Below are 25,506 nucleotides of genomic sequence, written 5' to 3' on the forward strand. Positions count from 1 at the left end.
AGCTGGTTTTAGCATTAAAACCCATTCTTAGGCCAAAAAATTAAGGGTCCTAGAGTTAGGACTGACACGCCCAAGAGTTTCTCCTGAATCAGTAAGTTCAGAGCTTCTTTGAGCCTTAAGATTTTTTTGTGAATACAGCCCCTGGTCTCTAGCTGCCATTATTGTTTCTTACAGTAAGCCAACTTCACTTCCTCTGGTGTATTTATGATTTATATACCTTCCAGGCAAAATTAATTTTCACAAAATAAGAGGTAGAACGGCCTTACAGAAGGCAATTAGCTGGAATGGGATTGCTGGAACAGAATTGGCTGGAAAGTAGCGGCACACTCCTAAAATCATAAATTGACATTCCACTGTCACTGAGGTGTCTGTGTTGCTAAACAACTATTAGAGGACCTCATTAGCATATACAACATGTTTATTGGGGCCAAAACCTTTTTTTACTTAATTTTATTAAATTATATTTTTATTCTACATAATGCAGCTTTAAAAATACAGTATCTCACAAAAGTGAGTACACCCCTCATATTTTTGTAAATATTTGAGTATATCTTTTCATGTGTCAACACTGAAGAAATGACACTTTGCTACAATTTGAAGTAGTGAGTGTACAGTTTGTATAACAGTGTAAATTTGCTGTCCTCTTAAAATAACACAACACAGAGCCATTAATGTCTAAACTGCTGGTAACAAAAGTGAAAATGTCCAAATTGTGCCCAAAGTGTCAATATTTTGTGTGGCCACCATAATTTTCCAGCACTGCCTTAATCCTCTTGGGCATGGAGTTCACCAAAGATTCACAGGTTGCCACTGGAGTCCTCTTCACAACCTCTGGATATGACACTGAGCATGTGCACTCAACTTCTTTGGTTGACCATGGCGAGGACGCTGTAATGTCTTGGCCACCGTGATGCTGCTCAGTTTCAGGGTCTTGGCAATCTTCTTATAGCCTAGGCCATGTTTATGACTCATTAGTAAAAATGGCTAATTTGGCCCAATTTTGACAGTTTTACTTAGGGGTGTACTCACTTCTGTTGCCAGAGGTTTAGACATTAATGGCTGTGTGTTGAGTTATTATGAGGGGACAGCAAATGTACACTGTTATACAAGCTGTATACCCACTACTTTACATTGTAGCAAAGTGTCATTTCTTCAGTGTTGTCACATCAAAAGGTATACTCCAATATTTACAAAAATGTGAGGGGTGTACTCGCTTTTGTGAGATACTGTATGTTGATGCTGGAGGTGATAGGATGGACCTTTTTACAGACTGTCCTGGTATTAGTCAAGGACTGTGTATTTGTGTATTTACATGAAAGAAACTGTTATTTTTAAACTAGATTGCATTTGGAACTGTATGCCCTGATGCCCAAGGCAGTAAAAACTATTTGGGCCCAGAGACCCAAATGTATTCATTGTAATGTTGCCTGGATTTAATATTTATGGGACAAATCTGTTTTGTATTACATACAGTGTTTTATAATTTGTGCAAAATGTCATGGCACACTTGATGTGCCCTCACCTCATGCCAACATGCCACCATTCACCATGTTCTGACTTAATTCTTTGGCGTTCAAAGGTTGCCTTGCTTTAGGGTTTCAAATAACTATTTCCCATCATTGGACGGAATCAAAGAACGATGGGCTTTAGCAACCATTACATGGCCTTGTAATGCTGTTGCATAATGAATTTGGCCTAATTAGACATGCTAATGATTATCTCGTTTGAACGACTTAGTATCTCGTTTGAATAACTTATTTTTTACTAAGTCGTTCAGAAGAGAGAGGTCTCTGGGCCCAACAATTTTTTTTACTGCCTTGGGCTTCAAGGCTTCCCTAGAACTGTGATAGGGTGTAGCACTGCAAACTTTGCTGTTTGACTTTGCATGCTGTGGCAGCTGATCTAAAAAACATAATTGATTGCAGTTAGGGCCAAATCACCCCTTTGAATGGACCCTGAATGTGCATCAATCATTCTATTGAAAGAGCAGCCTAAAGCTCTTTAACACTCTAGAATTCTATGTTCTTATTATATGAAACTGACCTCTTTTTATGTAGAGCCCCAGTTTTACTGCTTTGTTGTAGTGCTCCTCTGCTTGCATTTGAACTCGTTCTCTCCCTCCATTTGAATCAACCAAAATTGACTTTATAAAACTTAATACATTGACTTAATAAAATAAGACAATATTTGCTGCTCCAAATTAGGGCTATCCCAATATCAAATTTTTACTACAAGATTATCATGGCCTAAATTATTCATAATAATGATATTATTGTGATATCTATAGAGAATTTGTCGGGTCAAATTTATCTTCAACTTTGTTTGTGTGTTTTGTCTCTTTTTTTGGCAAATGAATTAGTCAAAATATGAGTGTGGGGAGGTGGAGTCTGTAAACTTTAAAAATAAACAAATTAAAGCGTACAAAAAGAAACAATTACACTTAACGGATAGTGAAAAGGCAACCAGATGAACTGATAAACCGAAGATCAACATGACATAACATGGGTTTTTGGAAAAGTACAACAAATATTCGCCTAGTGAATAGGCTACAACATTTGTTTCTTTGTGTTAATTCAAATGCCAGTATGTAGGTCCAGAATCATAGTTTAAGCATATGAATTGCCTGTCCATACATTACTTAAATAAGCTATAGAAAAACCGATAGGAGTTTTTGGAAAAATACTATGTACTTTTCTCCAAGTGAATAGGCTATAAAATGGCGTGTTTTTATATGTTTCAACCCGGGGGTTCTAGTGGGACAAACAAGTTGATTTCAATGCCAGTGCATAGGTCCAGACTCTTGGTTTAAGCATGTATATTGTTTGTCTATTGGTGACATTAATAAACTATAGAAGAAAAATACATATTCATTTTCGCCTAGTGAATATGATATTATCATGTGTATTATTTACATTATATCAATATTTCCCTTTTCAAATATCACAGTAAATATCACCCCTGCTGCTGATCAATAGTATGATACTATGCATGCAGCTTCGTTTTTCGTAAACACCTTGATTTTAAATGATTACTTCCTGCTCTATAATCCAAAAAGTATCAATAAGTGGTTGAATATGCCTCATTATAATAGAGAATTTAAATTGGTTCAGAATTTGTCCAAGTCATTTGTTTACTTTGATGCTTTTCCCACCCCCTTTAAACCAGTGAGCCCCAAGGCATGTGCTACATTGAGACATCAAACCTGGATGGTGAAACAAACCTCAAGATCCGACAGGTGATTATTTCTTACTCCTACACTTCCCTAAAGTCAATACTGTCACTGTTGGATAGCCAACCCCTGTTAAATTATTTGAAGTAGGATTGTAACTTGGAATCAACGTGTGTGTGTTTGTGTGTGAGCATAGGGACTGCAAATTACCTCAGAGATAAAGGATATTGACAGCCTCATGCGTCTCTCCGGCCGAATGGAATGTGAGAGCCCCAACCGCCATCTGTATGAGTTTGTGGGGAACATCCGTCTGGACAGACACAGGTGGGGTACTAAACACCTTTGCTTTTGATGAAAAACATTAGCTTCATTATGTGAAAAAACATTAGATTCATTAACAATTGTGTGGCAAATATAGGTGGATTGTTGGAGATTTGATGTTCCGTAGTGCTTTTATTGTTTTCAGAAGTTGATACTAGACACATTCACCAAATATTGCATTTTACAAATGTTGGACTCCAGGTGAGTAGTAAATATAGGGTGGCTTTTGTCTTTTGGTTGGCGGGGATTCCAGTTTGATTTGACAGGTGGCGGGACTTCCAATTTGGTAGGCGGGACTTCTGGTTTGATGGGTGGGGCTTCCTGTGGGATGTATGGAATTCCTGTATGATGTGTGTTAGGGCGGAACTTCCGGAATGATGTATGCATGTCCGGTGACTTTGTAATTTATTATTGCATGGTTTTGTTCTTGTTTGATGTTTTACAATGATTGATAAATAACAGTAGCGTGGTGTTTGATGTTTAACAAATGAGACTTAGGGTTCCCGAATGTTAAATTCCCAGGCAATTAACAGGCGATATATCAGCGCAACATGTTTGATGTTTTAAAAAAAAGGGCACCAGGGTTCAGCAATGCTAAATTCCCCGCCATTTTATGTTCCAATAAGTGCTCCAATAATGTCCAATAATGTCCTACAACCAGTGGGTGTTAACCTTTCATGATTTACAATGCATGTGTAGCATGGAGTCTTCCCACAAGCACCAAATTTTGTGTTTGAATTTTGTGTGTAAGATATAAAGAAGGGGTTGGGACTTACGATTTTGGAGAGTTTCTGCCCATTTTTTATTTTAACATGAGATGGACAAATAACCATTAGTACAAACTGTAGTATATGCAGGTTGATAAACAACCCGTGTTTCACACAAGATTTGTAATCCACAAAAGCACTACGGTAAACACATCGCATGAGCAATGCTAGTATTCTGAAGGAACAAAAAACACCACACATTATGACTAGGTTGATTGTATCGTGGTTGGGTTTAAAATGTTGTTAAAAATATGTGTATGTATAAGCAATAATGGTTTGTGAAATCAAAATTAGTATTTTAAGTCAGCATTGACTTTTGAGTTGAATTTCCTACACATTGGTAGATTTTTTTAAACAGGTAAAGATTCTTACAAACTGTAGTTTTGTGAGTTTGTGATTACTTGTGTGTGTGTGTTGCCTTGTGTGTGCAGATGCGTGGTTTCCAGGTAACAAATGTGTTGTTTTCTTGTCATGATTTGAAGCAAGTCCTGAAATCCGAGTTTTGAATGCTGTATTATGTACTCATGTTTGTTAAATGTTGTTTGAAGTGATTCATGGCAATATTAATATAAACACTGGCTTGTGTATGTAAGCGGATGAGTTTGTCGTTAATAGATCAAATTAAATGACGTGATGTCACAGCTGAGCCACGATAACTAATGAGAACAGCAGTTCTACCGGAAGTATCATTGAGGTTGTCAAACGTATACAAATAGTTAGTTGTTTACGATGCGGATACAGTTTATCTGAACTAACTAGTTACGCATTATACACAATTTTAATCATTGTATCTAGTATAGTTCTAACTTGAAGAACGATGATGTATAACCAATGACAAAGGTAAGATGCGTAACCTGTTGAAAGCGTCCAGGTTGTTTTGTCATTATTAAATCCACGGCTGCCACAGAAGACAGCTGTTGTTCCAGTGCGGAGTAAGCCGTTTACATAGTAAGTATACGTTATTTTATTTGAAAAGATTAGAATTGTGTTGCAATTATAAACGCTAACAAACAACACATTTGAAATTTTTAATAATGTATAAAACAATTACATGGTGGTGCAATCCAAGCACTTATCTGTCTTTTATATTGTTTTTTTTATATCTATGGTTTAAGTTGAATGGAATTCAACCCAGCCTTGTTTGGAAAACACATTTTTTGACCTTCTAACCTTGGTAAGTAGACTTTTCACATTAGTAATCTTCAGCTTTAAATACCTGTATACGTTTGGTCCTCTGTTAACCAACATTGTTTTTATTTCAGACCAAGTAACCAACATCAGTGTCAATTGGACTGCAGGAGAGAGATAAAATATACAGCACCAAAAGTCTGAGTGATTTATTGCTTTGACCTTTCACCTTTTTTCAATCAAAAGGATTATGAAAATGATTATTTGACTGTTGTTAATTTATGTCTGGGTTGTTAACAGTTGTTTTTTCTGTGGGTTTATGTTCGGTTAGGTAGAGAGGGGTAGAGCATGTAATTCTGTGGTATGAGAGGGGGGTTCAAAAACGGTTATGAGTAGTAAATGTTTTTCAGGGGCTTCCTTCTTTAGGGAGAGAGGGTGTTGGGTTTCTTACGGTGCAAGGGGGTGAGCAGGGAGTCACAAATGAATAAGATTTGCAGTTGAATCCTGATTGGCAGTTGAATTCATTTTTTTCTCTGTATAAGAATCAAGATGGCATCTGTGCTTCGTGATACACCCGTGACAACGGTTGGTGGGTGTCCCTTTGGTTGATGCCTGGCAATGTGGGTGGATTGATTTCCTGCCTGTTGGGCCCTGTCCGGGGCCTCCCCCGTTTAGGGCCACAGTGTCGCCGGACCCCCCGTCTCAGTTCCAAGGTCTTACGCTGCTATACTATTGTGCTGGGGGACTGGGTCAATTCTCCTTCCCCACTAAGTTCTCCTTCTCCACTATAAATCGTTGTTGATATGAGGAATGCATTTTTAGAATATTCCCTGTCTCCTCCCGTTTTAAACTTTAGGAGGACATGAGGTCCTGGTCCACACCTGTGGAGTACCTGGTTTGGGGGGCCCGTTGCTGTCCCTGTCCTTGTCCATCTGGTCATACTTCTGACCTAGTCTAAATTTAAATAGACTCTGGATTTAGCACACATGCATTTATTAATTATTACAATTGGACTCTTAATATCTCACCCAGCTCAGCCAGAAGTGGACTGGTCACCCCTCTGAGCCTGGGTCCTCTCTAGGTTTCTTCCTAAAATTCGGCCTTCTTAGGGAGTTTTACCTAGCCACTGAAATTCTACACTGCTGTTGTTTGTTCTTTGGGGTTTAAGGCCGGGTGTTTCTGTAAAAGCACTTTGTGACAACTGCTGTTGTAAAAAGGACTTTATAAGTAAATTTGATTGATTGACAACCCAGACGAAATAGGCTGCAAAATCGAGAGGATTGAAAAAAAAAAGATAGGTTCCAGAAATATACGACTTGCCCAAAGAAGCGTTTTCATAATGTGTATAAAACTCAAATACCTCAGTTTAAGCATCTAAAGGATCAGCATGACATGGCTGATGGAAAAATTGTCAGCTTTGCGTTTGATTACCCGGCTTCTAAAATAAAGTTATACATTTTAGCCATGGGAGCTGAATATACAAACGACACGTGGCATCGAGTACCAAATCAATGACTGGGAAGTATTACGCCATGTAGTGTGTCCTGAAATGAAGCCAAGCATGAGAGGTTACACTATCGACACTGGTTTGGAGATCGATTGGGAAGGTGTACCGAGCTCTACAGAGACAATGCAGCACACAATAAAGATCTGAAGGAAAAATTTACTTCCTTTTCGGTTATTTTGAGCTGTCTTCCCGCATGAGGAAAATAAGCGATGGAAAGATTGGTAAAATGTCAGAGTTTACCTGTTAACGTCTGGTGTGATCTGGAAAATGACGTGTTTCTGAGAATTGATGAGCTATATGTACGAATTCAGCAATGGCAGAGCGTTGTTAAACTTAGATGTCTTGTTGCAGACGATAGTTACGAAAATTATCCACTTAAAACCAAGATGTATGTGGAAGCAGTAGCGTTTCAAAGAACCATGGCTTCCTTGAGGCTAGAGGACTCGCTTGCTGGGAGACCTATACCCCGCATTATAACACTTCGGAAAATACTTCTCTCCTATCTGTCTGTTACACGCTGTCCTAAAACATATTTTACACCATTGCTTGATGAAGATAACCGAGACCAGCAATGGGATATAAGTTCCACAAGTGTGAACAAACCGAGCAGCAGTCCGCCTCCTTACTCACCGGTTATGCTGCCTCCTACCCCTCCACCAGACCAGCCTTCCTATACCCCGGATTCAGATGTTTTTGATGGTGGACTGAGTCTGATTTTTGTGAACACCATCAAGGCTTCCATTGTAACACTTTTAGGGATTGTGATTGAGGAGCACAAAAAAGAAAACTGCCACCGTTGTCTTACAGGCCATGGTAGTCAGCGGCAGCATCAGTGCCTCTATGATTGTCCCAAGTATTATTATAACAACCATTTTAAGCTCTCATCAAGTGACTATGGACTGACCATTTCATACCTGCGCTGGTCAGAGCCATGAAATCCTTGGCACTTAAAGTTGAATTACCTCGAGTCCATGGAATTTCAGATGTTTTTCTAAACGTCCATCAGTAAGGCTCAACATCCATCAGTAAGACCCTGAACAAGATCTCTGATTCGCTGCTGAGCAAGAACAAAGACCGCCAAGGCCTGGTAAATGAAGTCGTTATTTTCTGGCAGAACATACCTGAAGATTCTCCCAGTCAATCTGACTAAAATATGTTTCCCGAAACCCTTAATTGTTATAATGGGTAACAGTTTATGTAGTTTATTTGAGAGAACAACTAAAACATTTATTTTGAGAAATGTTACAGATCTTATGATGCAAATTATCTAAAAGAAAGTAAATGATTCTTCACTATTCGCATCTTAAACTTTTGTACGTGTGCAACGAAATGAGGAAATCTTGAATCATGTCCGTATGACTCAAAAATGGCTAACCTTGATATCGCTAGAAGTAGATAGACAAAAATATTTGTCTAAGGTTTTACGTATTTACTTTGAACCTGTGATGGCAATTTCTAAAATCCCAACAATTTACGAAAATGGTAGGTAAGACAGAGGAAAACTCAAATGCACAATAAACAGTTTATTCTTTCAAGGAGAGAATACACAGGTTACAAAGTAACAATGAATAATTTCTGAAGTAACACAGAACAATCATCATCATCAAAGGCTGAAAAAGGTGTGTGGTAAGATGTGTGTCAATAAAACACATTCACATGGTTAACCTTTTCAACCTTTTAGGAGCCACAATGTCTGGACACCCAAGGATAGACCCTAAAAGGGTTATACAGATTTACTAATTTACGAGTAACCATCTAATCCTCTGGTGCCGGTCAAGGATGCCTCCCCAGGCAAACACCAGATCCCCCTCTAGCTACATTCTTTTACTTATCTAAACATGGGGACTAAACATGGGGACTTTTAATCAGTAAGAATACATCAGTTTAAGAAATGTCCCTGACAATCTGCCCTATATCATGAAATAACATGTAATACTAACATGCAACGTTTAACCAATCAGATCATTTACATCAATTCATTAAGCTTCAGACTACTACAAACAATGATCTTGAACCACATGATCTTTTATGATATCATCATCCCAGTAATTTGGGAACTGGAACATCTCTGAAACATCTGAATCCTCAATTGCCTATTGCTGCAATTGTGTCAGTTGTCAAATTAATGTGTTTTTCCAACACTGCGGACAGAGCCATTATCTCTTCCTGTGAGATGTATGTGCCATATCTCTTCCTGTGAGGTATATGTGCTATATCCTGGGAACACACTGAATATACGTTGAGTTCTAGTAAGTGTTCGCTTATGGCGAAATTGGGACTGATATAAGGCTGCCATTTCCCTATGTTCGGCTCGCCTAATCAAAGGGATCAAATACGCCATATAGCATAATCCACCTGCGTCTCTAGGAACGCAACTGTATGCTTTCCCACCACAGACGATATACATCTGCTCCGGCAAAGCCCCTAGAGCCGCGAAGTCGGTTTGAGATGTGGTGGAGCAATCATTTTGTCCTAAACTCTGTGTGGCTCCTGAAGCACCTGTAATACAGAGCGAGACATTATGCAAATCATACACAGGTATTGGTGACCAAGTCTGGGCACAATCATGCAACCTGAGTTTCTCAGATATAGCAGGAGTAGAACAATTATGTAAATTGATGGTCATTGAATCTAAATTCATGTATCCTTCCCATGGGATATAGTTTACCACTGCATCAATACGAATAGAGAAACCTGAGGTTAAGGGATTACAGGTCATACCTGATCTGACATCATCCTCCTCAGTGCGACAGTCTGTCTGCACCAGGATCATTTGCATCCTTACAATGAAGCCACGTTCTCCTACTCGCTCGGTGTAGGTTAGCCTAAATAATTTGGATATATTCACCCCCACAGGACGACGGTGATTGTTATATTCTACTATCACCATATAGACCAAATCTAAGTTAGCCCCACCCGGCTGGTCAGGAATGGCTGACGGGGTATAACAGTCCTTATCTGGTGGTGTCATTTGTGCTGCCACATCCGCCCAACCATGCGCCTGCCAGTCTGCTACTGAAAATGGGATAGGGGTTAACATAGGAGAACGTGAAGATGTTGGTATGTGTTGGCAAATCCAACAATTGGTCATGTTCTTGTGCTTGGCATAGTCAACCATTATCCTAAGGGCTATGTTGTCTGGCTCTAACAGTGCTCTCCTTACTCTACCTGGTTCAGGATGACGTGGTGCAGGAGTAGGAACTACAGTAGTACGTGCAACTGTTAAGGGACATATCAAAGCGGGTCTACCTTCAGGGTGGTCAGGTGATCTGCAAGGGGTGATATCCTCATCGGTACTGAAACACCAGTAATCCTGGATTACTCCTAGAGGTTTGGAAACGTTAACAGTGCAATAAACATCATCATAACATCTCCACCTATTCACATGGTTGGGAAAATGGTATGAGGGGAACATAGTGTTCCCTTTTGTAATCAGGTTAGTCCAATACCACTTATTATCCTTCAACACTGGGCTTGTCAGTACATAGCAATCCCCCTCCGGGAATTCATCATGTCACAAGAGATTAACATAGTCTGTTCAAAATCAGACCCTGTCTGTATCTGTGTTTCTGGTCTTTTCTCATGGTGTACAAATGTCTCTTTCCTTGTTTCATTAGGTGTCATATTTACAATCTGTCCATGATCATCATAATGCGGTTTGAAAAACCACACCATTGGTATGGCAATGACAATACTTAAAATCAGCAGGCACCCGATGGTGCATCTCATTCCTCCAGACCTACTGAATGGGGTTCCATGGTCCTTGTCTCTCTGGCTCCATGGTTGCAGGATGTGTTGGAGTTGTTGGTTACTAGCACCACAACACACGCCGCCCTTAGGTAACTTCAATTTACCTATTATTTCGCCGTATCTTCTAATGCTGGAGCCTTCTTACAATGTGTGGCGTGGACCCAGGTTCCTCGTTAAGCAACCTTGACAGCAGACTGAGTGACCGGTTGAACTTGGTATGGGCCCAACCAGCGTGGCTTACTCCAGTGCTTTCTCTTGCAGTCCTTGATGACTACCCAGTCTCCAGGCTTGATGTCGTGCAGCGGGCCATCAATGGGAGTTGGTAGAGCAGCTCTCACACTCCTGTGGATGTTGTTCAGAACCTTTGACAGATTAGTGCAGTAAGTTAACATTGTATCATTCACATGTTCTGTGGTGAGGTCTGTGTGAGTAGGGGCGCCTAGACCTATGTTCATTGGTCTTCCGGTGATGACCTCATGAGGGGATAGGCCTGTTTTTACCCTGGGCCTTCCTCTCATGTATGTAAGCACAAGGGGGAGTGCTTTAACCCAGTTCAGCCCTGTCTCTTCACCCAACTTTGAGAGTTTCATTTTAATTGTTCCATTTTCTCTTTCCACTGCCCCTCCACTCTGCGGGTGGTAGGCACAGTGAGTCTTTAGAACAACTCCTAGATACTCAGACATCTTCTGAATAGCTCCGTTCACAAAATGTGATCCATTGTCACTTGACAGTTTCTTAGGAATACCCCATCTGGGTATGATTTCAGTCAATAATGCCTTAGCAACTGCTGTTGCATCAGCTTTCCCAGTAGTTGCTAAGGCATTATTGACTGAAATCATACCCAGATGGGGTATTCCTAAGAATAATGCCTCAACCTATTTAGAAATCATATCAACAAACACAACACAGTATTTTTTTTTCCCTCGCAGGGGTTTAACTCAATAAAATCCATCATCACATGGTCAAAGGGACCATCAGGGGGAGGATGGCTGGATTGGGGGACTGCTTGTCCCCGCCCTACATTAAACCTCAAACACACTAGGCATTTTGGAGAGAAAACAATTAGCATAATTTGTAAAGCCCTGTTTGTACCAATGCTTATTTACAATATTCACCATCCCCCCTTTTGAAGCGTGATCTTTTCCATGAGAGAGCACCGCATAGAAACGAAACAGACATTTCAGTAAGCAGGGATTACCATTAGAACCGACCCAAACAGTATTCACATAGGATGCCCCTGCTTTCTTCCAAGCGGTCCTCTCTTTAGGTGAAGCCTGAGATTGCGCTTCAACAAGGTCAGAGAGGGAAACCGTGGGGTTCAGATGGGTCATCTGCAGAGCAGATTGGGGGGGGGCCTGAGCAGCAGCTTTGGCAAAGCATCTGCTCTGCGATTACCAAGAGAAACAACATCTCTGCCTGTGGTATGGGCCTCACATTTACATATGGCCAATTCCTTAGGTAATAAGACAGCTTCTAACAGATTACGAATAAGTTGGCCAAGTTGGATCTGTGTACCAAAAGAAGTAATGAACCCCCGCATTTTCCACAATGTACCAAAGTCATGTACAACACCAAAAGCATATCTACTGCTTTTGGTGTTGTACATGCCTAGTTGGGCCATCTGTAATTTTGTTTCACGTTTTCCTTTATCGGTTTGTCTCTTATCCTCTTGGTCTTCGCAGACTTTGTCAGCGTGCTTGATATATGGCCAAACGATTTCCATGCGGCCCTCGTCCAAGGCCACACAGTGCTCCTTTACATGTTTCTGTAAGTCTGGGAGCAGAACTGCAACCAGTCTCATTTTACTCTGTTGTTCCCAGGGAGAATCATCAGCTCCATCCGGTTTGCGGCCCATCCCGCTGTGAATCTCAAATTCTTTTACGATAGTCTGTGACACTTTCTCCCTGTTTCGGTTTGCAGTCAGAAATGTTCTCCCAGTTCATCCGTCTCTGGAAAAAAGCTCCTATCCGTCCACACAGTGCCATGATTGTTAATCTGTATTGAGAACCAACGCCCCAATTATACAGCCCATTATGCATGGGCAAGTCTCCTTTCACCCTACCCCACGAGCAAAGGATAAAACTTCAGGGCAGGAGGGGGACTATTTTGAGACAGCTTCGGTGGCATTTCTGCCTGTAATTCAGGAACAGCTGCAGACTTTCGCACAACATTATAAGAAGGAGGTAGGGTACACGGATGGCAGTCCAGGTCCACATCCACTCTAGTAGGAGAAGCCAGAACACATTGATCAGTAGTCCCTACACTACTCTGCCTAAATCTTTTCTCAGTCTCTTCTTTCCACATACCATAAGCTTTCCAATCGACTTTCCGTCTCCCATTTTCTTAATTTTCCCCTGCTCGTATTCCTCCAACTTCTCTTTCAACCCATGCAATTGCAGATACAAGTCCAAACACCATACTTATATTTTATTATCTCTGCTGGCCCAACATAACTACGAGGGACGTTTAATGGTTTACTGCCGCACTTACCCATGTTCAGAAAACCTGGCAAAAGAAAATTTACGTGGCAAAAACCAAGATCTATGACCAAGATCGATGCCCTAACACATATAATGCGTCCTAACGCAAAAAGAAGCCCTAACCCCTAGTATACACGCGCCCTAATGCAAAAAGAAGCCCTAACCCCTAGTATACCCACGCCCTAATGCAAAAAGAAGCCCTAACCCCTAGTATACCCGCGCCCTAATGCAAAAAGACGCCCTAACCCCTAGTATACTTGCGCCCTAATGCAAAAAGCCCTAACCCCTAGTATACCCGCGCCCTAATGCAAAAAGAAGCCCTAACCCCTAGTATACCCGCGCCCTAATGCAAAAAGAAGCCCTAACCCCTAGTATACCCGCGCCCTAATACAAAAAGAAGCCCTAACCCCTAGTATACCCGCGCCCTAATGCAAAAAGAAGCCCTAACCCCTAGTATATCCGCGCCCTAATGCAAAAAGAAGCCCTAACCCCTAGTATACTTGCACCCTAACGCAAATTGAAGTGCCCTAACACTCTAATCTCAATTAACATGTTCTAACACCTGTTAATAGACCCGTTGGCCCGTAAGTGAGATAATATAACTGCAGATTTAAAATGTGCCCTAACACATCCAATGGCCTATTCCCGACTGTAAACTGGAAACCTGTACTGATCATGCACGAGTGTCATCTCCAGCCAGGCACTCAACCCCTTAAAGGATAGCCTCTTTCGGGGGATAATAGAGTTCCAGAGACCTCACTCTGGCCGTGCACTGTTAACCTGTTAACCTGAAAAAGACTCGAACCGAGCAGGATTAGGATCACGAACGAGCACCCCAAAGTGTGATGGCAATTTCTAAAGTCCAAACAATTTACGAAAGTGGTAGGTAAGGCAGAGGAAAACTCAAATGCACAATAAAAAGTTTATTCTTGCAAGGAGAGAATACACAGGTTACAAAGTAACAATGAATAATCTCGAAAGTAACACAGGACAATCATCATAATTTAAAGGAGGAAAAAGGGGTGTGGTAAGATGTGTGACAATAAAACACATTCACATGGTTAACCTTTTCAACCTTTTAGGAGCCACAATGTCTGGACACCCAAGGATAGACCCTAAAAGGGTTATACAGATTTACAAATTTACGAGTAACCATCTAATCCTCTGGTGCCGGTCAAGGATGCCTCCCCAGGCAAACACCAGATCCCCCTCTAGCTACATTCCTTTACTTATCTAAACATGGGGACTCAATCCTTTAATCAGTAAGAATACATCAGTTTAAGAAATTTCCCTGACAAACCACCGATGACATGTAATGTGTATCATCTAATTTGTTTTTATGCATATATAATCAATGTGAAAAATACACAGCCATAAGCCTGTAAATGTAATCAAAGTATTCAAAGTCATTAATTATTATGTAACCGAGAAAACTGATTTTAAACTCTTGTTTAATATTGTAAGCATGTAAATTGATTTTAAACTCTTGGTTGATATTGTAAGCATTTAAATTGGATTTAAATAAGTACACGTAGCTTTTGTGACAGTGTTAAAAAACAAGAGTGGGGCGGAAGTCACTAGGGCTTTTGCATCTATTTTGAAAGAGAGTGGAATTCCCAAGAAAGTCCAAACAGTTTTCCACCGGGATTTTCTCATTTTCCCAAATCAATAAAAAGAAAATAATTAGAAATGGATTAAAGAAAGATTACAGCACTAAACAAGTACAGGAAGAATTTTCTACAACCTGTGGTCATCATTGTATTTTCTATCTCTGTCAAAGAGCCAGGGGGCTTTCATATGAAGATATTATATCCCAATATATTGATGATATATTGATGATTTTTTGTCAAATGTATTTTTATTGAAATTGATTGTGTATTTATTCAGAAAATTGTAACCAGTCTTCTGTATTTTTCCTTTTAATGAGTGTCTTTTGGAGGGAACCGTTTTAAATTGTGTATCGCATCGCATCGCATCGCATCATCTTCCGCTTAATCCGGGGCCGGGTCGCGGGGGCAGCAGTCTAAGCAGGGATGCCCAGACTTCCCTCTCCCCAGACACTTCCTCCAGCTCTTCCGGGGGGACACCGAGGCGTTCCCAGGCCAGCCGGGAGACATAGTCCCTCCAGCGTGTCCTAGGTCTTCCCCGGGGTCTCTTCCCGGTGGGACGGGACCGGAACACCTTCCCAGGAAGGCGTCCCGGAGGCATCCGAAACAGATGCCCAAGCCACCTCAGCTGACCCCTCTCGATGTGGAGGAGCAGCGGCTCTACTCTGAGCTCCTCCCGGGTGACCGAGCTTCTCACCCTATCTCTAAGGGATCGCCCCGCCACCCTGCGGAGAAAGCTCATTTCGGCCGCCTGTATCCGGGATCTTGTCCTTTCGGTCATGACCCAAAGCTCATGACCATAGGTGAGAGTAGGAACGTAGATTGACTGGTAAATCGAGAGCTTCGCCTTACGGCTCAGCTCTTACTTCACCACGACAGACCGATACATCGACCGCATTACTGCAGAAGCTGCACCGATCCGTCTGTCAATCTCCCGTTCCATCCTTCCCTCACTCGTGAACAAGACCCCTAGATAATTAAACTCCTCCACTTGAGGCAGGCACTCTCCACCAACCTGAAGTGGGCAAGCCACCCTTTTCCGACTGAGGACCATGGCCTCAGATTTGGAGGTACTGATTTTCATCCCCACCGCTTCACACTCGGCTTCAAACCGTCCCAGCGCATGCTGAAGGTCCTAGTTAGAAGGGGCCAACACGACAACATCATCTGCAAAGAGCAGAGACGAAATTGTGTGGTTCCCAAACCTGACACCCTCCGGCCCCTGGCTGCGCCTAGAAATTCTGTCCATAAAAATTACGAACAGAACCGGTGAAAAAGGGCAGCCCTGCCGGAGTCCAACATGCACTGGTCTGACTTACTGCCGGCAATGCGGACCAAGCTCCTGCTTCGGTTGTACAGGGACCTGACAGCCCTTAGCAAAGGACCCAGGACCCCATATTCCCCAAGCACCCTCCACAAGATGCCGCGAGGGACACAGTCGAATGCCTTCTCCAAATCCACAAAACACATGTGGATTGGTTGGGCAAACTCCCATGAACCCTCCAACACCCTGTAGAGGGTATAGAGCTGGTCCAGTGTTCCACGGCCCGGGCGAAAACCACACTGTTCCTCCTGAATCCGAGGTTCTACTATCGGCCGTATTCTCCTCTCCAGAACCCTGGCATAGACTTTCCCGGGGAGGCTGAGAAGTGTGATCCCCCTATAGTTGGAACACACCCTCCGGTCCCCCTTCTTAAAAAGAGGGACCACCACCCCGGTCTGCCATCCCAGAGGCACTGTCCCCGACCGCCACGCGATGTTGCACAGGCGTGTCAACCAAGACAGCCCCACAACATCCAGAGACTTGAGGTACTCAGGGCGGATCTCATCCACCCCCGGTGCCTTGCCACCGAGGAGTTTCTTGACCACCTCTGTGACTTCAGCCCGGGTGATGGACGAGTCCACTTCTGAGCCCTCATCCTCTGCTTCCTCAATGGAAGACGTGACGGCGGGATTGCTGCCTCGACAGGCACCGGAGACCTTACGGCCACAGCTCCGAGCGGCCGCTTCGACAATGGTGGTGGAGAACATGGTCCACTCGGACTCAATATCTCCAACCTCCCTCGGGATCCAGTCGAAGCTCTGCCGGAGGTGGGAGTTAAAGATCTCTCTGACAGGAGACTCAGCCAGACGTTCCCAGCAGACACTTACAGTACGCTTGGGCCTGCCGAGTCTGTCCAGCTTCCTCCCCCGCCATCGGATCCAACTCACCACCAAGTGGTGATCAGTTGACAGCTCCGACCCTCTCTTCACCCGAGTGTCCAAGACATACGGCCGCAGGTCAGATGAAACGACAACAAAGTCGATCATCGACCTGCGGCCTAGGGTGTCCTGGTGCCACGTGCACTGATGGACACCCTTATGCTTGAACATGGTGTTCGTTATGGACAAACTGTGACTAGCACAGAAGTCCAATAACTGAACACCGCTCGGGTTCAGATCAGGGGGGCCATTCCTCCCAATCACGCCCCTCCAGGTGTCACTGTCGTTGGGCATTGAAGTCCCCCAGTAGAACGATTGAGTCCTCAGTCGGAGCACTTTCCAGCAACCCTCCCAGAGAACCCAAGAATGTCGGGTACTCTGCACTGCCGTTCAGGCACAAACAACAGTGAGAGACCTATCCCCGACCCGTAGGCGCAGGGAAACGACCCTCTCGTTCACTGGGGTAAACTCCAACACATGGCGGCAGAGCTGGGGAGCTATATGCAAACCCACAACAGCCCGCCTCCTCTCACCATGGGCAACTCCAGAGTGGTGAAGAGTCCATCCTCTCTCAAGGAGTGTGGTTCCAGAGCCCAAGCCATGCGTAGAGGTGATCCCGACTATCTCTAGTCGGAACCTCTCAACCTCACGCACAATCTCAGGCTCCTTCCCCGCCAGCGAGGTGACGTTCCACGTCCCTAGAGCTAGTTTCCGTGTCCAGGGATCGGGTTGTCGAGGCCCCCGCCTTCGACTACTGCCCGATCCTCTCTGCACCGACCCCTTATGGTCCCTCCTGTAGGTGGTGAGCCCACGGGAAGGCGGCCCCACATCGCTCGTTCGGGCTGAGCCTGGCCGGGCCCCATGGGGAATGGCCCGGCCACCAGGCGCTCGCATACAAGCCCTAATCCCGGGCCTGGCTCCAGGGTGGGGCCCTGGCTGCGCCATACTGGGCGACGTCACGGTGCTCGAAATGTAACTGATCATTAACCTTTTCATGCGTGAGTTTCAAATATTCCTTACCGACCCCCCCCCAGTGTGAGTTTTTTTGTACGTGACTTCAGTACTCTCCAGCATTTGAACTCACGCCAGCATTTGAACAGTCATCTTGCTAGGTAAGGAACACTACATGCATTGCATTGCAAGCTTCTCTTGTTGACTTGAATTCTAAGAGCTGCAAAAGTTGGTTGATTTAAAACTGTAGCTAGCTAGAAAACATCAGCTAACCGCTAGCAAACGTCAGCTGCCCGCTAGCTAACAAATCCTGACCAGTAATTCAGTGCAGTGAAAATGAATAAACAGGTAACGTAACTTCTAGAAGTTTTTGCAATGGTTTTGATCGGTAGTAGTCGCTAATATAATTAGTTTTTGTTTATTAGTGTTGGCTGTCTGTTTGTACGTAACACTTCTTGTCCTGATTTGAATGCTTTCTACCTGGTTAATATCATAGTATAGTCTTGAAACAGTTACAATCAGGAAATAAAATTATAAACACTGTTTGAGCTAAATGTGAGTAAATAACAGCGCGGTCTGACCAGCCATTGTTACGTTACTTGTAGCTAGGCATGCTAATGGTGCATTCTAAACATGACGTTCTAATCACACCGGTGTGATCGTACGCGCCAAAGGATTAAAGTGTTTTGAACCGCTCTTTGTCTGACCCGTCGCCTAGGACCTGTTTGCCTTGGGAGACCCTACCAGGGGCATATTGCCCCTGACAACATAGCTCCTAGGGTCACTCGGGTACTCAAACCCCTCCACCATGTTAAGGTGGCAGTTCATGGAAGGGCTTGTTCCTATATAACTTCTAAATTGTAGATACTTGAAAAAATACTTCTTTTGAATGTTGAATTTGTGACTGAACATTTCAAATGACATCATGTTGTCTGAGTCTGTTGGGTATAGATCTTGAATTTTCTCCAATCCATTTAAAGCCCATTGCTTGAACACTGCATTGGCTCTCCCCAGGGAGAAGTTCTGATTTCCCCAAATTGGGGTTAGCCGTGATAAAATAACTGGTTCTTTAATATATCTTTTAACATTATACCACACCTTAACCATGTTTTTAACTATTGGAATTTTAGTTTTCTTAATAAAATTAGCTCCTGTATCAGAGAAAAGGTACAAAGGTAACGAAGGGCTCAACATTTTACTTTCCATTTCTGTCCATTGGGGGGCGTAATTTTTGCTAAAATAGTACCCTATAGATCTAAGCTGAGCTGCCCAGTAGTACCATTCCAAGTTTGGGCACATGAAGCCTCCTTCATGGTAGGGCAAATGGAGTAACGACAGTCTTATTCTAGCACGTTTGTTTGACCATATAAAATCAAGAAGCAGTTTCTTAAATGTTTTAAACCAGTCAGCAGGGGGTGGCAAGGGAATATTCTGAAAAACATACAGCAGTTTGGGAAGTATATTCATTTTGTAAATATTAATTTGACCAATAAGAGACATGGGAAGAAGAATCCATCTGTTGACACTATCTCTAATTTCATTTGTTATCGATTCGTAATTATGCTGAACAATTAAATCAAAATTTGGAAGGATATGTATTCCTAAGTAAGTAAATTTAGAAACTGAATTGAATTGTGAAACAACTATATGTGGATTTTCTCTCTCTCCTTAATCTAACAACAAGATAGATGATTTTAATCTGTTAATTACATATCCTGAAATATGACCAAACTCCTCAATTAGTTTTAACAAAGCAGGAATAGATGAATTTAGTTGTGAAATGAATACAATTATATCATCTGCATATAACGACAGTCTGTGTTCTGCCTGACTAATTGTGATTCTGGTTATGTGTAAGTGTGACCGTACTGCTATAGCCAAGGGCTCCATTGCTAAAGTGAAGAGCAACGGAGATAACAGACACCCCTGCCGACATTCCCGCCTAACTAAAAGGACACATTTTTATTTGTTAAAATCTCTGCAGTTGGATGCAAATATAATAACTGTATCCATTTTCGAATTTTTGGTCCAAATCCAAAGTGTCTTAACACGTCAAAAAGATAGGCCCACTCTACCCTGTCAAATGCTTTTTCGGCATCCAGGGAGAGGAGGGCTGTATCCCTAGTGTCGTTTAATGCTTGAATGATATTGAGAACCCTCCTAACATTGTGCAAACCTTGCTGACCCAAAACAAAGCCATTTTGATCCCTGTGGATGATGTTTCCTGTAAATGAGTTGCTAGTAATTTGCTGATTATCTTAAAATCTGAGTTAAGCAGGCTTATTGGCCTCATATTCTCACATTAATCCCTAGATGTTAGGATTTCATGGAGTTAGGGAGGTCCCAATCTATAAAGGCTTCCTGTAACATTTCCATTAATGGCTTTACCAACTTCCCCTTAAACTTTTTATAAAAGTCGATTGGGAGCCAATCAGGTCCAGCTTTTTTACCTGTGCTCATGTTATCAATTACTCTGATAATTTCATCTTCAGTAATGTCACATTCTAATTGTTGGCCAAGGTCCTCTGCAATAGTTGGTATGTTTAACTTGTCTAAGAATATTTTTTGTGTGTTTAGATCTGTATGGCCCTGAGAATCATAACGTTTTTCATAATTTCTAAATTCTTTATCTCTATCGGATCCACTATTGTCTCTCCTTTTGCATTTATTATTGTAGTTACATTTTTCTGTGCTTCAAATTGTTTAATTTGCCATGCTAAAATCTTACCGGGCTGTTCATAAAAAGACTGATTTAACCTTAGTATGTTGGAGGCTGCCCTGTTCGCTGTAGCTTTATTATACTGTGCTTTTAACAGCAACAGCTCTTTTTCTGCTTGAGAATTCTTATCTCTAAACAGCTGCATCTCCAGAGTCTTTATTTTTTCTTCTAATTGTTGTCTTATCTTGCGCCGTTCTTTAGATTTTGAAGAAGTATAAGAAATGATATAACCCCTTATATAGGCCTTAAAGGCATCCCATTTGACTCGAGCAGTGATTTGTGTTGTGTTTATACTAAAATATTTCTAAATTTTATTCCCAATATATCCTACAAAAGATTCATCCTTGAGCCATTTTTGATGCAAGCACCATCTAGGAGGGTCTATCAATAAATATTTGAGTGTATTTTATGTTACATGAAGCATGGTCTGATATTGTAATACTATCATAGGAACATTCTCCCATATTAGGCAACAAGTCTGCCAAGATCAGAAAGTAATCTAAGCGAGAATATGTACTAAATGTTTTAGAGTAACATGAGTATGCAATATCAATTGGGTTATAATGTCGCCAAATATCTACCATCTGCAAGTTCTGGATGGTTTCTCTGCTTTTATGATGAGTCCAGTCCAAGTCCAGTGGATCGGTCTAGATTTGGATTTAAAACGCATTTTCCTCTTCAAGAGTGTGGGTCTCCTGCAGGAAAACTATTTTAGAGCCTAGATCATTTATTTTATTCATAACCTGCTTGATCTTTTTAGGTTCACTTAAGCCCCTGCAATTCCAGGAAGTATATTTAATTTCTAATTTTTTGCACAATATAAATGTGTCTGAGAGTTAACACACAATAGAACATTGGAACAAAAACTAAAAGCTGCGAACAACATGAACATCTCAAAGACAAACCCCCCCCCCCAGCCGCAAACACCATCAGATTCCTGAGATCTGAACTGTTGTCAGTATAGAAACATCCCAACGTTCACCTGCTACTGTAATCAAATAATGTATCCTTATTGAACAGTACTTGCTTTTACAACTTCAAAAATGCCTTATCAAAAATACCTACAATATGTGGTTGTTATGGAAGTGGGAGTACCTGTAAACACAAGTCATTCTGTTTCTTCTGTATCCATTTGGATCTTCTGGACAAAGATCTTGGCCTCCGCTGGAGAAGTGAACTTGTGGACTTTCTCCTTGTATGTCAGCACCAACGTGGATGGGGAAAGAATGCCATGCCGCACCCCTAGTTTACGCAGCTGGTCGCGAACAACATCGAACTGTTTCCGCTGTCTGTGCACCTCCGTAGCGGCATCAGCAAACAGCTTCACACGTTGGTTCTTGTATAAGATATCCTTCTTTGTTCTGGCAGCTCTTAGTACGGTTTCTTTCTGCTTGTAGTTAAGAAATCTCATGATTACTGTCCTCGACGAGGTATCGATGTCTCTCTTTGGCCCCACGCGGTGAGCCCTTTCCAGGACTAAAGGGTGACACATTGGGTTTAAATCCAGCGCGTCTGGCAACCAGCTCTCCAAAAATCTGTTGGGACCCTCGCAGTTTTCAGGGAGACCCACCAGCCTAATATTGTTTAAACGTGATTGTGTTTCCATATCCACCATTTTGTCCTCAAGATGTTTATTTCTTTTCTGTAAACTCTCGACCACCGCTTTCAAGTCGACCTGTTCGTCTTCCACGTACTGTACATTCAGACACTTCCTTTCTTGTTTCTTCTATAGCTTTCAGTACGCCATCAAATCTTCCTGCAAACTCTGTTTTCAAATTGCGTATCTCTCCCAATATCTCATCTTTAACCATATTTAGCAACTGTTGTTGGTCTTTGCTGGGTGGAATCAACGTGTTATTGTTCACATCACCTTCGTTAGTTTCTTTACTAGCAGCATTAGCATCGTTCGTAACGATAGCTTCCTTGCTAGCTTGCTGCTCTATGCCATGCGATCCAAAGCCTGTTAATTTGGATTGCGTAGTCGATTTAGGCTTATCTCTACTCCCTTTTCCAGTGCCAGGCATTTCTGCAACAGTTTCGGAGAGTTTTTGGCTCAAAAAAGGATTACTCAGGATTGTTGTAGAGAGCAGGTTCGTACGTGACCTACTAGCTTGCGGACATAACAGGAAGTCCACATGTAATACATTTACTTTAATAAATTATTTATAAAAATAAATTGCTCATAAAAATGTTTTGCAAATGATTACACCATTAATTATTTACAGATACAATTTAGAGTTTCAGCATGCTTTCTTTGATTTAAAGACCTATAATAAAACACATTCATTCTCATATAACTTATATCTCATGTGTTTAGCTCTGACTCTTTTACTTAATGATAACCCAAAATATAGGGGCATTATATTCCATTGTTTATTATTGTAAACAAATGCAACATTTAAACATGAAAAAAGATAGCCGAGATATATAGATATGAAACATTAATGCCATAGGATATCAGCCCTGGCTAACAGAGCTTTGGCTATCAACCTGACAGTCTGTATCCTTCAGAGAATTTCTAACCTGTTAGTTTTTCTTTAAGAAGCCCTCCTGTTCTCCACTCATTACCTATATTAACTGCACCTGTTTGAACTCATTACCTGTATAAAAGACACCTGTTCACACACTCAATCAAACAGACTCCAACCTCTCCACAATGGTCAAGAACAGAGAGCTGTTTGGGAATACATCAGGGATAAAATTGTAGACCTGCACAAGGCTGGGATGGGCTACAGGACAATAGGTAACTAGCTTGATGAGAAAGCAACAACTGTTGGCGCAATTATTCGAAAATGGAAGAAGATGACGGTCAATCTCCCTCGGTCTGGGGCTCCATGCAAGATCTCACCTCGTGGGGCATCAATGATCATGAGGAAGGTGAGGGATCAGCCCAGAACTACACGGCAGGACCTGGTCAATGACCTGAAGAGTGCTGGGACCACAGTCTCAAAGAAAACCATTAGTAACGTACTACGCCCTCATGGATTAAAATCCTGCAGCGCACGCAAGGTCCCCCTGCTCAAGCCAATGCAAGTCTAGGCCCGTCTGAAGTTTGCCAATGACCATCTGTATGATCCAGAGGAGGAATGGGAGAAGGTCATGTGGTCTGATGAGACAAAAATAGAGCTTTTTGGTCTAAACTCCACTCGCCGTGTTTGGAGGAAGAAGAAGGTTGAGTACAACCCCAAGAACACCATCCCAACCGTGTTAGGCTCTGGTTTGTGACTCAGATGCTGAGACAGGCACACAGAATCAGGGAGGCAGTTGAAGTGTTTATTCACACAACCGGAATTAAACAGGGGACTCGTTCAGGGTGGAGTGGTTCCAGGAGGCGAGCGGCGAGGTGGGCAGGCAACAGGTGAGCAGGCGGCAGGTGAACAGGCAGCAATGTTGGAGCGGAATCTGGAAAGAGGAGATGCAGGTTAGCAAAGACACACAGGAATAAAGCAGGTTAGAGCGCATAAGGACTAGGCGCGGGATGATTGAGGGTTGCAGAGCCAAGTTACCACGGGTAATGTTGTAACGAACTGGCGCTGAAGAGGTGAACAGCCCGGGTTGATATCTGCTGGTTGATTAAAGGAAATGTGCTGCAGCTGGCTGTAAACAGAGCAGGAGAGAGTGGCCATGCCCCTTGACCAGGATCCTCTGTGAGCTCAACACTTGCATAGCAGGTGGAGACAAACACAGACAACACACACAAGGAAAAGGGGAAGAGGAAAACAGGCTGGGACAGGGAAAACAGGGCCTACCCATGACAAACCGTGAAGCATGGTGGTGGAAACATCGTTCTTTGGGGATGCTTTTCTGCAAAGGGGACAGGACGACTGCACCGTATTGAGGGGAGGAGGGATAGGGCCATGTATGGCGAGATCTTGGCCAACAACCTCCTTCCCTCAGTAAGAGCATTGAAGATGGGTCGTGGCTGGGTCTTCCAGCATGACCTGAAGGATCTGGAGAAGGTGTGTATGGAGGAATTGGGCCAAACCCCCTGCTGCAGTGTGTGCAAACTTGGTCAAGAACTACAGGAAACGTATGATCACTGTAATTGCAACTCATGTCAACCAAATCCAGCTGAAATTGTGAATTTATATCATGAACAATGACTATTTATTTGAAAATGTATAGCTACAGGGCTGTGTAGCATGTATGTATCCTGGAAGAGTGGCCTGTCATTTGCCTTGCCATTTTTGAGGATCTCCCCATTTTTCTCCAAGTACGCTCTTTTCAAACCCTCTCTACCCACATAAGTACCAGGGTTTGACGGTTCGTAGTAAATACTTTTCATAACCTGTTCAGACATCCTAGAGCATTCGGTCAATCATCAGAAATAATACGTTTAACATTGTTTTATTTGAGTCTTTGGAATTACACGTCATTCAAGAATTTCAGAAAAGTTACACAAACATTCAGATTTCTGCTGATTATAAAATCTGTAAACATTTTTGAAATACAATCTACATCCACAGCTTCATTATTCAGCAATTTTAACACACAAACATATGTTACATACATACAACACACATAACAGGTGCCCAATTTTAAAGTCTTTGTTGTCAGCATTTAAAATTCTGTTTGACACCAATTGAGGACAATCATCTGATCTGTTCCTGATCGTTTCCATACGCTTGTTCAGATTAGTGAAACACTTTATACTGACATGGTCTTGGTTATTAAAAAGTCTAAAACCATCAAATCCACTCTTGATAGCTTTGTGCATCAACTGTTTAATTGTTAAAGCCACGTAGAATTTGTTTAGATTCATGTAAACACAACAACTGAAGTAAGACAGGAGTCTCTTTGCTTTCGTCACACCAAGACGCCTCTGCGTCGCATACAGCTTCCTCATAAAATGTGTCCATGTATTCATCCCTGTTCTCATTCAGTCTCTGTGTGATGTTTGTCTCC

The 25,506-nt window shown here is 42.3% G+C and overlaps 1 protein-coding gene across 9 annotated transcripts in view; it reads left to right on the forward strand.

Moving 5' to 3' along the window:
- Positions 1 to 25,506, forward strand: part of atp8a1 (ATPase phospholipid transporting 8A1) — a 231,901-nt gene that overhangs the window by 91,417 nt on the left and 114,978 nt on the right. For all 9 annotated transcript variants that reach the window (XR_004575679.1, XR_004575681.1, XR_004575680.1 and 6 more), the window contains 2 exons: positions 3,166 to 3,235; positions 3,366 to 3,493. Coding sequence is in view for 5 of the 9 variants with exons in the window: in XM_013132813.3 (XP_012988267.2) it covers positions 3,166 to 3,235; positions 3,366 to 3,493 (198 nt within the window). In the remaining 4 variants the exon portion in view is untranslated. The remainder of the gene's footprint in view (positions 1 to 3,165; positions 3,236 to 3,365; positions 3,494 to 25,506) is intronic.

The sequence above is a fragment of the Esox lucius genome, chromosome 4 (genome assembly GCF_011004845.1).
Source record: "Esox lucius isolate fEsoLuc1 chromosome 4, fEsoLuc1.pri, whole genome shotgun sequence".
Classification (NCBI taxonomy): Eukaryota; Metazoa; Chordata; class Actinopteri; order Esociformes; family Esocidae; genus Esox; species Esox lucius.